The sequence below is a fragment of the Tachypleus tridentatus genome, chromosome 8, assembly GCF_004210375.1.
Source record: "Tachypleus tridentatus isolate NWPU-2018 chromosome 8, ASM421037v1, whole genome shotgun sequence".
Classification (NCBI taxonomy): Eukaryota; Metazoa; Arthropoda; class Merostomata; order Xiphosura; family Limulidae; genus Tachypleus; species Tachypleus tridentatus.
The window spans coordinates 60,128,371-60,147,100 of record NC_134832.1 but is presented as its reverse complement, the minus strand read 5'-3'; the positions used below and the strand labels follow the sequence as shown (position 1 = coordinate 60,147,100).

Below are 18,730 nucleotides of genomic sequence, written 5' to 3'. Positions count from 1 at the left end.
TTATTTATTCAACTCAATTGTTGTAAAATTGTTAACATCATCTGTCTCAAAAATCTTTAAGTTTTCTCGTTATGCGAGTATTGTTATATCAGAGTATCTTCTAGCTTGTAGAAAATCCTATGTCTTAGTTGTTATATATATATATATATATATATATATAGACGGCCACGTGGGTGCAAGTCAAGCTCAGTCAGAGAAAAGTTAGAAAACGTGAAATTAGCCTTTATGATTGATTTCTATACTGTGTTTCACAGCTGTATTGTAACAACAGAGCTACGGAAAATAATTTTTCTTGTCAACTGAGTTCCAAAGTAATTCAACCAGCTTGTGTGGACTTTTGGCAAAAAGAAGACAGTTATTTAAAGTTCTAGATACAACTGTGATAACAAAAACAGGAAAGTCAGAAAAAGCTTAGTGAAAGTGAAGTTAAACTACATGATTATTAGTCTAGCCCTAAGAAGTAATATTGTAAACCGAGTTTCATAATTTAACAGACATAAGAATAATACTTTATCTTCTTAAAGGATATTCCGAAGTAATTTAATTCGTTTGTGGGGATTTTAATTGAAGGGAAACAAAGATATAGCTGTGGTAACCAATGGAGTAACGCCAGAGAATCTATCGCAGATCGTACAGTAAGAAAGAGAGTAGAGAAAAATAATGACTCAGCATGGCCAGGTGGGTTAAGGCGTTCGACTCGTAATTTTAGGGTTGCGGGTTCGAATCTTCATAGCACTAAACATGCTCGCCCTTTCAGCCGTGGGGGCGTTATAATGTCACGGTCAATCCCACTATTCGTTGGTAAAAGAGTAGCCCAAGAGCTGGCAGTGGGTGGTGATGACTAGCTGCTTTCCCTCTAGTTTTACACTGCTAAATTAGGTACGGCTAGCGCAGATAGCCCTTGAGTAGCTTTGCGTGAAATTAAAAAAAATCGTCTTGCCATTTGGATTCTAAAGTAATTGAGGCAGCTCGTGTGTACTTTTAACAGGGAGGAGGAGAATTATTTAGTTTTAGATACAACTGTGATATCCTATAGTGTAAAGATTGTTTTTGTACGTACGTTTGAATTGTTTTGAATATATCATTTCAAAGCAAATGGATTGTGCGCTGTCCGTTTATTGTTCGAATTTATCGCCAACAAATCACAGGCATTTACTATAAAAGAATCCCAGCCTCCTCATACATAAAACCCTAACAAGAACAAAAAAGATGGCATTGTAAGTGACAGATGATTTATTTGGAATTAATTGTTGTTTTGTTAATGAAATAATCAAAAGATATTAAAAAACAAAGTGTCTGATTAGACACGTATACTTTTTAAAAAACTTTGTTGTGTACACAAAAAATGCATTATACTAAGCTTACAATAAATTACTACTCGCAGATTTATGCTGAAATCTATACATTTATTTCTAACTTAGATTTTTCGTTTCTGTGTTGAATTTTCAATGTTGCTCTTCGGACCTTCCTTACCAAACTAATAGTAGGATAGAACACCATATTATAACATCCACATTGAAGATTACATACAAGTTGAACCCTTAAACATCAGTAGCATGATCTACACCAATATGTTGTTGTTGCTTTATTAAAACCATGAAGAACACTATGAAAACGAAAATGGACAGAATTTGTTGAAGAGGCGTCGCTAGGCTCTTTTACATGGTATCCACGCCCAAATTATAGTTGACAGTGCTCCTAATCCCCTGTTGGTGTTTTGAAAAATCAGAACAGAAAATCATGACTAACATCATACTGAAACACCCATAAATTCCCGCGCCTCGAAGCGGATGATGTACATGATCAAGTCACACTCCTGGAACATTCATATCTAACGTGCAATCTTCCCTTCTGCATTTTTAAAGTTCGTAATCCACCTCAGCAGTCAATGGTCCACTAAATGGTGAGCTTTCTGTCAAACAAATAAAATTAGTATTTCCAGAAGACTACAATAGCAAGTTTTTTCTTCTTATGGTATCCGTGATCGTGGAACTATAAATCGTAAGTATGTTAATCCATCCTGCTACTACAACAATACCGCTCTGATTGGAATCTCATAGGTATTATTATTTAATATGAAGTTATTGTTCTATTATTGATACGTTACCTCTGGAACTCCCACTAGATGGTGCTTTAGTAACAGCAACACTTGTTCACATTATTCGCTCCATATAACCTCCACCTCATAATCAGCGTTTCCAAATACTTGTTTCAGTTTATGTAAATAGTCATTACAGATTAAAATTAGACGAACAGTTCCCTGCTAGGGCCTTGTTTAAACAGCAAAAGTACTTGTATAGTACAAAACACGATGTATTAAGAACAGTCTTTGATATTTAACACTAACCCAGGATTATGAATTACGTTTGGTTGACAGCTCTTCCTCGGTGGTATGCGATTTCTTTTGAAACCATATCTTTGGCAATAGTGGTTTTAGACAAATGAACATTACTGCCAGTAGTCAATAGTATTCACAGTTCTTTCAAAGTGGTGATTCTAATTATGTAAACACTGCTACCAGTGACAAAAATTATTTATATTATATACTAAATTCGTGGTGTGGCGCTTGTAGTTCGTTGAACATTGCTATCAACAATCGAGTTTTCACACTATTCACCAAGCTGTAGTCGAGATGCTTCGTAGCAGTTTTAATATATTCACTAAGTTTATTTTTAATTTAGAGAATTAAAACTATAAGTTAACATTAAATATTTAAACCAAGAGTTAATGTAATAATAATAATAATCAGGTGTGGGACTTTTCTTACTTATAAAGGAAATTCAGTCCTCAGACTGTTTTCAAATCATGGTGTTTACAGCGAAGTATATTTTATTGCGTTTCACCTTTCTGTATTATGTACACAATACGCAAACTTTATAGGAGTGTTATAAGAGTTCAAATGTTCCTAGATTCGTATAAAAATGATTTCAACTTTTGAGTATGTTAAGCTAGTTTTGATCAAAAGTATTTAGCAATGCGCACAATTGAATGAATAAAGAAACATTTTATTGGACCACATTTGATTAAACATCTGTAAAACGTAGCTTGAATTTTCTTTATAAAAAAACAACCTACTTGATATTTATCCGCACTAGGCATCCAAACTATTTTGAAGTGATAGAATAAATAGAAGACGGTCATGATTACCCGCGGCAAATTTCAGGTTACTTTAACAGCTGAAATGTCACAATATAATGCCTCCCATGGCAGAAAGAGGAAGCACGTTCAGCGTAAGGTTTCGGTGTTGCTATCTAATATGCAAATTGAGCACCCCAATCACAAGGTCTTGCTTAACCTTGAATATTCTAAGTAGTTAATGTTTTTGTTTTGTTTGTTTTTTTCATTTTGGTAATCAGAATTTAGGAACATATGCAAAGTGGTAATAGATTTTAATTTTCAGTTGTTCCAGTTAAAATGATGTTTTAAAATAAAATCAGTATTCCCTGTGAAAATTGGAGTATTAAACTGGTATCAAGTCAAGCTACAAATTATTTCCTAAGAAGGAAAACACACACTTTGGGAGCATTTATACATTTAAGAGTGGTTTAAGGAAAAAAACAAATCAGAACTGCTGGCACTGTGACTTGACATTGGACTATTTAATAGCTTATCATAGTTAATAAAAACTTTTGCAAACATTTAATTTAGCTGTGTTTATTATTAAGTGCAAAACTACACAACGGGCTATCTTATCCATGTTGTGCATATCATGGGTACTGACACTCAGTTTTAAGTCTCTGTGTCACGGGGTGAGGAGTTGATCTATATATAGGCAGTTTGCTTTGACCAGAAGTTACTGATATTTATTGGGTTTTCAGGAACATTAAATTAGTGTTCAATATTTTTCTAGTAATTTATTTGATCTAAGTTGATAACATTATCATTTTAACTATCTCTATAGGAATCTGTGTAAGTAATGCTACAATACACTTTGATAGTTAAAGTACTGACACAGATGCATCAATTTTGTTTCAGTACAAATATTCTGCAACACACCAAATTTACTATGAAGGTACTCAACACTAATTTAACTAAGTTGGAAATTCCTGGGGTTTGCATTTATACCAAACTATACCAGTAGTTGTATGGCTATGCTATTGTTCTGTGGACACTTAATTGTTAGTTGCTGGAAACTAAACATTGGATGCTCCTCTTTATTTGTAGTAATATATTTTAATTATTCAAAATGTATTTTTGTTACAGTATCACTGACACTTAACATTAAATTTCTTAGAAAGAAATAATTACATTAGCTTAATGTTAAAGACATGTTACAATTATGATTCAGTTCTTGGTAATATCAGTATGCAGACCCAACTTTGTCTGGTGTTCCTAGGTTAAAGACCAAAAACACAACAAGCAGTGAGAACACCCAAACTGAAGAAAAAAACAGTAAAAATTAATTTGTTTGCAATTTGTCTGTTGCTCATGATCAAACTTTTTTTTAATTGTAATTATTTTTGTAGAATTTCAGCAGCTCTTCTGGTAGAAATTATTACATAATTAATAGTAATGTTTGTAATAAATTCAGAGTTAAGTATTCTTTCTAAAAATTATTTCACTAAATTTTCACCATCTTACCATTTCACAATTTCGTCATAGTAGCACGGATTAAAAAAAACCAACAAACCAACAGTCAATAATTTTTATATTCCTCCCTTGTTACTTTTTTTTATTTTTCCCCATGATTCATAACTGAACTTAAGTTTTTAAAATATCAAAATTATTCCATTACTTTTTGTACATTTATTTATAAAAATACTTACCTTTGAATTCACAATTACTTTACTACAGCCAAATGTGAACAGTATGGCATTTTCAAGATCTATGTATTACACACTCCTTAAACATGGGGTTTTTGGAAATGGATGGGGCATGCAAATTGTACAATTATTCTCCAGAATGTCTGAAGTCATTGACATGAGGGAAAGCCTCATGGCACTCTAATTTTGATTATCAGTTTTAATTTTTTTTATTTAAAAAAAATTGAAATAATCATAATTGTTTTTTTTGTGAAGTTTAAAAGAACAATGGTGGTGGTTATGATGCAACCTCTGTGTTGAGGATTGTACTTACTTCTATTAAGAGAGATAAAAAATAAGCACATTACAGAAGTCACAAAACTGTTTCTTGATCATCAAGATAATACACCTTCTGCCACAAAGCATTTACATCCTGTGCATGGCTTCCAAGTAACAATATCATCATCTTGGAATAGCTTACCCAAAGTCTCTGAGAAAAAGTGGTTCTACACTGAATTAAAACAGCCATAACTAAAACCTTAATTAATGGTTACTTGTTCAGATACTAAAGGCACAATAGTATACATATATATGCAAAAACAGCTTGTTTGGGTTGAGAAAATATTTTACGTAGAAGAGGGAACAACGTTTTGACCTTCTTCGGTCATCGTCAGGTTCACAAAGCTGTTTTTGCATATATATTTCTCTACAAGTGGGTTTTCTCGACATCACTGACAATAGTGTACAGGTTACATGCTGTATGGGATGAGTTTTAGTAGCAATGTTTTTTTGTGAAGTAATGAACTTAAACTATCATTAGAATAAACAAGTTTAATACAATTTTCACTAGAACAAATTACTGTATGTACCTTTAATGTAAATTAAAATATAACCATGAGAACAGTTATTACGTGATAATTTGGAACACAGATTGTTTCTTCTTGAGGATGTACAAAAAGATGTATGGATATATTATTATTACAAAAGAAGTAACCAAAGCATTTTTATCATTGCACAAAGACAGTTAAAACTTTGCAAACTAGTAAAATATCATCACATGTAAATAAAAAATATGCTATTTGTATATTGAGATTTGCAGTTTCACAACTGCTCAGCTTACTAGCATTGTCAAACAAAACACAGTACTTTACACATGATCCACAACAACTATGTTGAACTTAACAACCATTAGTAATTATCATCCTGAGTACTACTAATTATAACATTAATTCATTGTCGTATTTGATGGCAGAACAAAATAACTAAGTAAAGTGCTGCACATTTGTAAATAAACTAGAATTTTGTATTTATGTATTCATAGTAAAGCTACTAAAATTATCTTGTGTAATCTCTAAACCTGAAGTACTTGTCACAGTGAAGATAGCCAGTCAACAACAGCCTACCACCAACCATTCATGCTAAGAGATTGACTGCAACTCTTTATGATGCACTCACTACTCAAAGAATGAGTTTTGTGGTGCTATGCAGGTTTGAACTTGGCTTTTCAGCATCTGAAATATAGGACCAATCTGTGCCAAGGAATTACACAATCACACACTCAAACATAAAATGTAATAGCTTAGATGGAAAAATAAGGTTTATTCTTTTGAATTTTGTGCACTAGCCACCCATCCACAACTACTCAAGGGCCATATGCACTAGATACTCTTTTAAACAAAAAATGGGATTGAGTGTCATGTCCCCATCAGATAAAAGTACAAACTTTTTCAGTGACAGGATTTGAACCCATGACCTGCATGTTCCAAGTCAAGAGACCTGACCAACAAGCTACACCAAATCAAAGAGAAAGAACCACAATTTAGGGCAGTTCTTACTACTACAGTTAAAAACAAAGTGAAGATTAGCTGTGTCATTCCGATTGAAACTGATGGTATATATATACACATTTAATTATTTTTTCTAATTATAAAGCAGTAACTAACATTACTTTTATACATCAGATTGTTAGTTTACTCACTCTCACAAACTATCAGTATCTGTAAACCAAACACTTTTGGTAGAAGCTAATACAATACACCTTTTTCAATATAAAGTTTTTATTTTAACAAAATAATATCCTCAAAGATGTATGATCTTATAAGCTACAGCAAGATATGAAACCCCAAAATATTGAATATCAGCAAAAATTATAATAAAAATTCCAGTTCTCTAAGAAATACTTATGGATACACAAACATGTAGTAAAATAGATTCTAATAAAGAAATTTCATTTAACTACTTCAACTGTGAAATAGAAAATGTATAACATATTACAGAAAATCTCAAATGTGATTTAAGATGTTTAGCACCCACTTTACATACCAAAGGAAATAATATGATTTTGGAATATATCTATGGTATTTGACATCACTGACAAAGAATTTTTTTTGTTAAATGAAAGTAATTTAATATTCAAATTTTTTTTTAAGTTATCACTTGATCAGAAAGTTTTTATACACACAGTATATTAATTTTAAGTAAGAACCTGTGTGATAATTCAAGGTATTTTCTTCTTAAAATATCAAGTTTAATATGAAACTCAATATTTCTGGTCTTGGTGAATTTAAAAGCGAGGTGATTAGTCAAGCATTAAAAAGCTTTCAAGACTCAACGAGTAACTTCATCTTCTCTTCATGCTCTTTAGTAACAGGCATTTCAAAACAAAACATTCAGAACAGTTGAATTTGTTCCATCAATGAAGTCTTAACACTAGATAAAAGTAGGTCATGAAGAATCAATGGGATCCTGGGTGATATCTAGTTTTGGTTCCATGTCTGACACTGGTTACAATTCTCATCTCTTCCGTTTTATCAAAATTACATGTACTGATCTTAAAATAATACTGGAACACAGGATGAACTATCTCAATACTTTCAGACATATGGTACTAGATGTACAGAAGATCCCAATGCCTCCATTGTCCTAACCATAATAAAACCCATAATTACTTTCATGTCACTGATATTACTCACACTGTACAGTTGATCCCAAATGTTTTCATGACTGTGGTCTAGCTAACGTACAAATGTTAAGCACTTCCAGAACTCCAGTACTGGACAGAAAGAGCAACTTCCACCCTGTCTTCCTGATACTGAAAAGTTTTAACAGGCTTATTCCAACAACTAAACAATTTAGAAAATGAAATAATTATATTTAAAATGACATTTTTAACAGTATGCAGATCTCTGATGCTGGATGAATTATAATGTACCAATGATCTGAAGGACAGAACACCAAAAACTACAAATGACAAAAATTCAACAAGTTTTACTAGACAGGATATTACTAAGGTGAATGAAGTTAAATCCAAACAAGTTTATTCCATGAGTTTTGGGCCACTTTTTCCAAAAAAATAAATAGTTAGTGAAAATGTTATAAGAGTATGGTTTGTACATCAATGATTTTCAATGAAGTTCATGTATTTTATCTAACCAATTTGTTTTATTTCCACAGTTAGAGATTCAATGTAAATCTAAATATCAATTAATAATAATTTAAATGAAATTTGTTCTTCAATTTGCATACTCAGTGTATTATGTAATACACTGTAATACAGTGTAATTAAAAAAATTATGGATTAACTAAACAAAGTCTTTAGCCCAAAATCACTAATAAAATCATATAATTTTTTTTTCTCCTATTAACAATTTTGTAAACCCATTTTATCTTAATGCCTATGACAATAAACTTAAACTATCAGTACCATTCAGTTTTTCTTTAGATTTAAATTCAAAGAAATGGTCCTGATAGTTATAATGCTAGACATAAAATTAGTTTCCGTATAATTCAGATGACGTACTGTACAACTGGAACACCAAGGCATAAAGTACAACACAGAACTAACAATCTTCATTAGTGATGAATCAGTTATACATGTTTACAGAAGAGGAATTTGACATTTTGTTTTCAAACTAAAAAATAAAATATTGGAATAGTCAGTAAAGTAACTATTAAATAACAATTATCATAGTTTTGTATTGAATTAACACTTTTAACAAATGGAAAATATCTCAAATGAAAATTTCATATCAGCATTTTAAAAAGGCAATTTTTTATTTTTAAGTTCTTATATTAAAACCAAAAAAAAAAAGGTAACCACCCACATTATTCTACAAGTATGGTCTACCAAACCACTGTAAGATTGCTACTACTTCATTACTATTTATTCATAAAAAACAATATACACTCAATTGAACACAACTTTCAAAGAGCTGTTATCAGAAGAACCAAAAATGGATTTGATAAAACTTCAAGATCATATCATTAAATCCATTAAAAATAATTTTTGCTATATTACAAGTAACCCTCCAGATTATTCACCTAATTTCTTCAAGGCAACAACATTGCAACGTATTTCAATCACACAGAACCAATTCTAAAAATAGAGCCATACCTTAAATATAAATTTCAAAAACACTTGTACATATAACTGGAAGAATTATGCTTAACAATTATGTTTAATTCTTAATAAAATGCACAATCATTTCAAAGTACAATTCTTAACAGGAACAAGTATATATCATAATTACACACACTTCAATAATTACTCATTTTTACAATTACATAATGTACTTTTCATATAGTTATCATTTCTTCTAAACCATTTTAAATATCATAAATTATAATAACATCACATTTTTTAATTTAAAAATGTCTTTTTTTTAATTTTAAGTTTGGTAAAAATTTGAAACATCTCGTACATAAAATTTAAGGAAATGCCAACACTTGTATTTAGCAGCAATAAAAAAATTAAAGGTTTCTTTGATATCCTTCTTTTTTCTTTTAAATTTATAAACGTACAAACTATTTAATAATATTCCAGCCAAGTACCATGAAAGATGGATAGGCACTGTAACAAAGACCTGGGAGAAATAAAGAACTGTTTTCACATAACTGTTCCCAGCCTGAAGCCCTGATGTTCCATAGCCCACCAGGAAATGTTTATTAGAGGGCCTATCCACCCTAGAAGACCATCTTTTAAAGACTTTAATCTTATGAACTTGTTAGTACACCAACTGTGCTTCATTTACATTCTTTTACAAAATTATTTAAACAAACATCTGAATCATTTAGCAACATGACAACTTTACTTTGATATTAGCAATCACGGCAAATATAATTTATCACTTCAATATTTGTTAAATGATGCATACTGAAATTACTGAAGGTGTCACATGTGACACCTAATAAAGTGGCACCTTATGCAGTAAGTCCGCAGGTGCAAGATTCTCAACAGATTACTGCGAAGGTTTCAATACATAAATATTTTTTTGTATATGGAAAATTACGATAAAAATATATCTTATGAGAAGATATTCAGTTATTCCTTCTGCATGTGTGATTTGAAACCTACACAAAAAATGAACTGTATTTCCCTAGTTCATGCAGCTATTAGCTATAAAACAGCTAATTTTCAAGTTTATTCAAATGTACATATCTATGCAATTACAATCTGAATATTAGGTTTAATATCCAATATTTTTAAACTCTCAGTATTAAGAATTCAGCAAACAGGTACACCAAAGTACTTCCATATTGGGTATAAACAGACTACTAACTATGCAATACTGAAAGAAAATTATTCTTATCAACTGGATAATCATGGTTATCTTATGTTAGCAATCATGTGACATAATCAGGAGAACAATACACACTATATCACAACAGCAGAGATGAAAATGTTTAAAAATAATAGCAACTAAATCTCAAACTTTCAACTTGATGTGGTGTTGCTTCAGAGACTGTTCATTAGGGTGCGTCAAAAAACAAAAAGTTGTGACACTCAGTCGCTCGCTTATAATTTGATTCCATTCAATGAAAAAAATATGCTAGCGTAAAAATCAATCAAATACATTAATATTTAGGGGTTGCGCAATGCGCACAAAATAACAACGTGCTTCCGGAACCAAACGAAAAGTTGGCATTAGTGAAAGGCTAGCTTCAACTTTAGACAGAACCCAGATCAGTGACCGAAAAGCCGCGCAAATTTTGCTTTATTTTGCAGCTCATATTGGACATAATATCGAGGATCTTGCCATTAGCCCAAGTTCCATAAGGAGGAAACGAATTACTAACCGTACTCTTCTAGCAGCTGAATTGAAGGAAAGTTTTTCTCCAAACGTTCCTTTGACATTACATTGGGATGGTAAGCTGATGCCTGACTTGGTTGGCAGAGAGAAGATCGAACGTTTGGCAATTTTAGTTTCAGGTGAAGGTGTAGAGAAGATTCTTTCAGTGCCCAAGATTGACAGTGGGGATGCAAATTTAGTAGCTTCTGAGATCGGATCAGTTTTAGTAGAATGGAATGTAAAAGACAGAATTAAATCGCTTTGCTTTGACACCACGGCGACCAATACAGGATCCAAATGTGGCATCTGTCTGAGGATTGAAATGTTACTTGAACGTGAGCTCTTGCACCTTGCCTGTAGACACCACATTTTGGAGATTCTTCTGAGTGCTGTATTCTCTACTCTCGTGATAGAGACATCAAAAAGTCCAGATATCACTTTGTTTTTAAACTTTAGAGATTGTTGGCCTAAAATTAATAAAACTAAGTACATAACAGCAGTAGAAGCAATGCCACTCCGAATACAGCCTTGGAAGGATGATATTATTCAATTTTGTCAGAATCTCCTTCAATCTCATCAACCACGGGACGATTATAAAGAGCTCTTGGAATTAGCTGTCATTTTCCTTGGATCTCTTCCACACGGACGTTCTTCAGTTTCTTTCCGTACTTCTGGTGCTGTACATCGTGCACGATAGATGGCTCGAGCAATATATTCTCTAAAAATTTGGATGTTGCAAGAGGAGTTTGGTAGACTGCAACCACGGCCTGCTTCATCTCGTGTTTCATTTGACGCACATTTCTGCAGCAAACTTGGCAATTTCTGTGTCTTTATAACTAAACATTACTTGCTCTCATGGTTTACAGCTAAGGATGCTTCTGTGGCAGCTCAAAGGGACCTTACACTACTCAAGGAACTTGCATTGCATGAAAATCATATGATTAAGGAAGTTGGTACAAAGGCAATGAATCGGCATTTATGGTATTTATCTGAGGTTGCAGTTGGGCTTGCGCTCTTTGATGACGGTGTAACGAATAGCGACAAACTCAAGATGGTCTCAAATATGAATACCGTGAAAGGATCTCCTAGGCAAACTCCACGTTTAACAGTTGATGCTGCAAGCAATGCTGTTTCCAGAAAACTTCCAGATTTTTTTTACCTCGGCAACAAAGAAAATTTTGTACCATCTGGATATTAGTAGTGCATTTTTATCATTACCACCGAAAGAGTGGAGCACCTCCGAAGAGTACAAACAAGGAAAGGACAGAGTAAAGAAACTTTTTGTGACAAATGACGCAGCTGAAAGAGGAGTAGCTTTAATTCAACAGTTTACATCAAAGGGCCGCACCAAGAACGAAGATCAATTTCAGTATATGATTCAGGTGGCAGAAGAACATCGGCGAACATAATGCGAAGGGGGCAGGCAAGATAAAACTTCAATGAAATAAATTTTTCTTTCAAGTTTTTGTTTTTGCTAATTGTATAATCAATAAATATTAAATAATTTCTTTAAATAATTTAATTACCATTAACAATGTAATGTAGGGTAAATTTAAGGAAAATAGTGAACTTTGCAAGGGATGTGCGACCACTAAATACTTCGCGATTGAAATGAAACTTTATCTATGTTCTTTTCTCATGCAGTGGCACAACTGAGCAAAAAAATTGGGACATTTTAATTTTTATCCTTTATCCGCTGATGCACCCTAATGTCCATAGCTCTGACTGCGATCTACAACAAGAAAGGCTTCATGGCTCTCGGAAAATTTACAGCTCCTTTTTCCTCATTCAGTTTCTAAAGAAAGCTTCTCCCAGAATACCACCCAGAACATGAAATGTTTCAAGAAAATGGAGATTGTACATTAAAGCTCTTAAAGAATGTATAACAAGAAATCCTAGCATTCTATTATTCAACTGAAGCAATAACAAAACTTCAAAATTGTACTCCACACTCGAAGAAAGCTGTTAGAAAAAATCATCCAAAAATTCCCCTACTGATCTACAAGTTTTAATATTGTCTCACCAGTACTAATTTTCAGCATAACAGTAATGTAGCATCAACTTTTTAACCTGTGGTGTTTGCTGGAATATTAGTTAAAATAACAGATAAAGTGTGTTACCATGTAAATTGCATTAAGCCATTTTTAGCTTTAGCTACCATTATGCAAAAGGACAGCTGATTTTTGTCACAAATAAATCAGCTGCTAACAGCAATACTAGCACAAAGAAATCTCACTGTACATGGTTTACACAAAAGTGGAATCTCTAAAAGGTTTATAAAGAACAAAAAAAAAGATGGCTTAAAAGAAACCTAGAACTAAAAGGTTTATGGAGAACTAGAATTCACGTGTTTCCTAAAAATAACTGGATCTTAATAATGCACAAAACCAGCATTCATACAATTCATAAACATTTGGGTTCTATGCTGGATCTTAATAATGCACAAAACCAGCATCTATACAATTCATAAACATTTGGGTTCTATGCTGGATCTTAATAATGCATAAAACCAGCATCCAGGTTCTATGCTGTTGGTTTTAGTCCCAAGCTATTTTACTCAAAATGTATTTTGTGCTGCTGCCTACAAATATAAGCACATACACCCACACAAAACACACACAACACACAAGGAGCAAAAAGCTTACACAGCAAAGCAGTACTTTAGCAGACTCGCAGAAGCAAGTTTTTTATTCACCGAGTATTGTATCATTCTTTTATTTTGTTCTAAATCCAACAAAGGCATTTAAGACATTGAGCTGCAAGGTATACGAGGTGAGCCCATCTGAGTTAAGACTCGATCCAACCACTGTAAGGGGCCATTCAGATGCAGCTCGATCCAGCAAGGTGTGGAAGTAACAGTCTGCCTCCGATACTCTGCTCCCCAACCTTTCACAAAACTCATGCGTATTGTGCACATCCTAGTAAGTTGATAAACTGCCTCAAATCCTTGGCTCACTGATTGTGCTAGCAATGCTGCAAACTCCTGGTTGTTGAAGATCTTTAAATTGCATCCTAATGAGAAAACATTATTTGTTTTTTGTATAACAAGTACAACAAACTTGTATGTTTAAAGTACAAAAACAAATTTGATCTTTTGTAACAGTGTTGTCCAACTAGACTCGTCACAATCTTAGTCTGATCTGAATAATTTAGAGAGGATTAGTAAAAACAAAACATTAATTTACAGAGTTGTGTCAGTAATTTATATGCTAACAAAGTAATAAAATTTGTACCTACAATGGAAACAAATTGCCCTCAGTTGTTTTACTACTTATTGCATAAATCTCCATTGGTCAAAAGAGTTTCTATTGCTTTCTAAGATATCATTTCTATTTCCTTTACCTCTGATTAAATCCAAAACTATCCAAAAATGCTCGAAAGCATGAGTAATTTCCACCTTTCTAAATGCATTATAGTATCAAAGCAAATAACATTTTGTATATCCTCTTCAAACAAGTCATTTGAGCTGAAGAAATACAATGATACTGTTAAATTAGTTGTACTCATGTGAGGTGAAGAAACAAAGTTATTTCTATATCATTAGTAACCATGTGAGGTAAAGAAACACAAAGGTATTGCCATATTGTTAGTAGTTGCAATACTAAAACAACACAAATAATTACAGTTTTGATAAATCAACTACACAAGTAAGCCAACAACTGTATACACCTGATACAACATAGATTATTAAAAAAATACAGTGATAACAATACAGAAAAATTCTATTAAATTTCCAGCTTTAAATAATCACATGAAAATGCACACCTGATGAAACCTTTACAGATTCATAAGATATAACCAAATTTAAGAGCTGTAAGTGAACATATCAAACAGAAACAATTTAAATATTCCATAAAATTTATTTATAGATAAATTATTATTGTATAGTCAAACCGTAAAGGTACGATATGGAGCCTAAAATAGTTTAATTAGGCATAAACAATAGAAGTAATTTTGATTAACATTCTTAGGAAGTAAAGTGTTCTTTAATATACAAAAAATAAATTACAATCTACATTAGAAAATATTTACAGACAATACTTAACTAAAATCATACTGAGATGTGAAATGAAGAATATTTCACAGATAATTTACAGTAACAAACTACAAAGGATCATGGAAACTAAAATTAACATTTATAGTTAAGTGAATTCCTATAAAATTATTTTTTCTGAACAAGGGATGCCATGCAGAAATAGAAGACACATGTACACTACAAAAAGCATAAAAATTCAGTAAAATAAACACCACCATTAAGCAGAAGTAGAAGAAATAATGGTTGTTTACATACTGACATATGACACAGAACATTCATAAAGGAGACCTTAACACCATATGATTCAGGAAAAAGACACACAACGCTTAAACATCAACAAAAAACATGGAAAATTATTGAATATTTGTAAACCAAAAGATGCTATTAGGTAATAAATAATAAAAGAACACCAAGTAATGTCATAAGGAAAACAAAAGATATTCAAAGTACAATACATTACACTGAAAATTTAAAGGTAGTTTTGAAGCAGATGAAGTAATCAGTTTAAAAAAAAAAGTGTACATGAACACCAGGTGATGTTATGGGGCATAAAAGAAAAGCTTAACAAAAATTGAGGGCTAGGAAACAATAAAGAATATACCCACACGATGCAAGTAAGAGATGCCTTACAAATTATGAAAATGATAGATCTAAAACACACCTTGAGGTGAAACACTGAATTAAAAACACTATTTCAACACTCAGTGAAGTCACATGGAATATTCAGGTTCTGCACACAAAAAATGAATACTTATTTATATAAACAAGTTCATACATCACAAAACAAGGAATTAAAATGATTAATTAGGGATATACATAACATATTTGGACAACATACAAAACTGTGAAAGTTATATATACAGTGAGGGATGGAACTCCCCCAAACTGGTGTAACTAAGTGACAAGTGTAAATCAAATCACAGGCAGATATAAAAACTGCAGTATTTAAGGAGTATTTTTCCATAATTTAACACAACTTGGATACTAACCAGGTGGAATTTTACAGACAGTTGCTGGATGCCAGCCATATCTTTGGTTACAGTTAGGACTTTGAACAAAGATGCTGCTGTCACTTAAGCACTCGGCAAATACTTCTCCTCCAATATAGTACAGTCGAACACCTCGACCTACCCAAGTTGTTCATATGAATCAATAAATACTTCATTTGAAACTAATAAAGGAAAAACTACTAATACCACTGAACAGCCTAAAATACATTTTTAACAGAATTATAAGGTTTGTAAATATGATGAATGACAAAAAAACATTAAATGCAAAACAGATGCAGACATCATAATTTTAATATATTGTTCATAAAAAGTAAGAAAAACATTTATATGGTAAGTGGAAATAATATAAACTAAAACATAACTATAAACTGATTTTTGAAAAATGTACATTTAAAATTAACAAAAGTGATATAAAGTTTAAAATGTTCAAATAGGTAATAAATCTCATTACGCTTGTAAAAATGAAAAAGAATCTAGTTTAAGAATAATCTTTGTGACAAATAATGTTTAGAAATGGTCTGCAATGGGAATGAAAAACCTTGTTACAAGTTTCACACAGTAATAAACGTTCAATGTTCTGTGGTCTGCAATGGGAATGAAAAACCTTGTTACAAAAGTCACACAGTAACAAACATTCAATGTTCTGTGGTCTGCAATGGGAATGAAAAACTTTGTTACACGTTTCACACAGTAACAAACGTTCAATGTTCTGTGGTCTGCAATGGGAATGAAAAACCTTGTTACAAGTTTCACACAGTAACAAACATTCAATGTTCTGTGGTCTGCAATGGGAATGAAAAACTTTGTTACAAGTTTCACACAGTAACAAACATTCAATGTTCTGTGGTCTGCAATGGGAATGAAAAACCTTGTTACAAGTTTCACACAGTAACAAACATTCAATGTTCTGTGGTCTGCAATGGGAATGAAAAACCTTGTTACAAGTTTCACACAGTAACAAACATTCAATGTTCTGTGGTCTGCAATGGGAATGAAAAACTTTGTTACAAGTTTCACACAGTAACAAACATTCAATGTTCTGTGGTCTGCAATGGGAATGAAAAACTTTGTTACAAGTTTCACACAGTAACAAACTTTCAATGTTCTGTGGTCTGCAATGGGAATGAAAAACTTTGTTACAAGTTTCACACAGTAACAAACATTCAATGTTCTGTGGTCTGCAATGGGAATGAAAAACTTTGTTACAAGTTTCACACAGTAACAAACATTCAATGTTCTGTGGTCTGCAATGGGAATGAAAAACTCTGTTACAAGTTTCACACAGTAACAAATGTTCAATGTTCTGGCAACATTTTCTTGAAATGACATCAAAAATCTTAATGCAGATGCTTTTGTTCACTAAATTTTGTGCAAAGCTACAACAGGCTATCTGTTCCTAATTTTGTAGTAACAGACCAGTGAGATAGTCAACACTATCCACTACCAGCTCTTGGACTACTTTTCATCAGACCTAACAGCAGAATTTGACAATCAAGTTAATATGCACAGCACAATTTTTTTTTTTTAATTACACAGGCCAATGAATTTAAACTTCATAGAAGTTGTTTTGGTTTTAATAACAGATTTTCCATAATTCAGGTATGCAAATTTCAAAAATAAACATTACATTTTTTTTTTTCTTTCCCAAATTCAAAAGATCAAATTTACAACAAATGTAACAGTACATGTTTACAAAACCTCTAATTGCTTTGGTGACAAATAATGTTGAAAAGAAGAAATATCAAAGTACATGCACAAATACTATCCAGAAATTACATCATATTGCCTGTTATTTGTTTACATACTAGCAATGTTTTTTTTTAGATTATAGAAATTGATAAGATCCTTATGTTGCAACTGGTCTAGAGAAATATAGAGATAGTGGTTGTCAACATTTTAAGCATAACAGAATGTTACCTGATTTCAATTAAAATGATTCACTTATGTAAAAGTACACAGCATTTTGTGAAAAAATCTGCACTTGATAGAGAAAAATGGACATCATTTTTGGATTCAGCACACAGGAATTACTGTACAACATGTAAAAATGTCAAAACAATAAAACTTTTGCAGGCCTGTTTAATCTGCAAAACCCATAAACTCTGCTCAAGTTAATAAATGACTAGCTACAAACCCCTTAGGTTTGGGCAACATTCAATTTCAGATTTCTATTCTCCAGAAAACTAAGCTTCACTTTGAATAGTTCTAAACTGGATTGTTCACAGGTTAAATGTAAAAGGCAGAAAAATTTATTATTGCACCTACTATGTTACAGTGGTATAAACATAAATAAAATGATTTTGGAGGTAACTATAAAACATCAAAGAAATATTAAAGTCATGCTTCATTGCTGAGTATCTAACCACAGAAATTTCTGATGCAAAAATCTAATTTAATGAAAGGTGGCTCAGAACTTAAATCCAGGAAGTAGTTGTTCTTGTCTTAACCCTGTTCTGCTTTTAAAAAGTTGAGTGACTTAACCATTTTAATAAAGCGTGAGAAGAAACCAAATCGGGGTAACACCATGTTACAATACCTCTCAGTAAGGGTTAAACAATTCCTTGTTTGTTGGTAAACACTAAATGTTTAAGTTTCTGTACTTTTTTGTGAATTTCTTATTAAAAATCTATAAATATAAAAAAATTCAACAGATTTCTTTGGTATCATGTTAGCCTAACATAACAATTTTTTATATCTATCATTTCTACCAAATATACTAATATTTTTAATAGTGTTTTTTTAAGTTGCATTAACATAACAGTGTATTCATAATGTTAGGTTAAAAAATTCAATTAAAGACAAAATATGAAACCCTATAACATGAAAGATTTTAAAAGGAAGACTTTTCTTCAGAGGACAAAGGGGTCCTGGTAC

General features: G+C 32.0%; 1 protein-coding gene across 8 annotated transcripts in view; it reads right to left on the bottom strand.

Moving 5' to 3' along the window:
• Positions 1-6,781: 6,781 nt before the first annotated feature.
• Positions 6,782-18,730, bottom strand: part of LOC143222469 (mothers against decapentaplegic homolog 3-like) — a 75,109-nt gene continuing 63,160 nt past the window's right edge. For 3 of the 8 annotated variants that reach the window (XM_076449032.1, XM_076449034.1, XM_076449038.1), the window contains 2 exons: positions 15,836-15,973; positions 6,782-13,822 (listed from right to left, as the gene is read on the bottom strand). In XM_076449032.1, coding sequence (XP_076305147.1) covers positions 13,554-13,822; positions 15,836-15,973 — 407 coding nt within the window. In that variant the 3' untranslated portion in view covers positions 6,782-13,553. The remainder of the gene's footprint in view (positions 13,823-15,835; positions 15,974-18,730) is intronic. The other 5 variants (XM_076449036.1, XM_076449039.1, XR_013012251.1 and 2 more) reach the window with 4 other exon arrangements.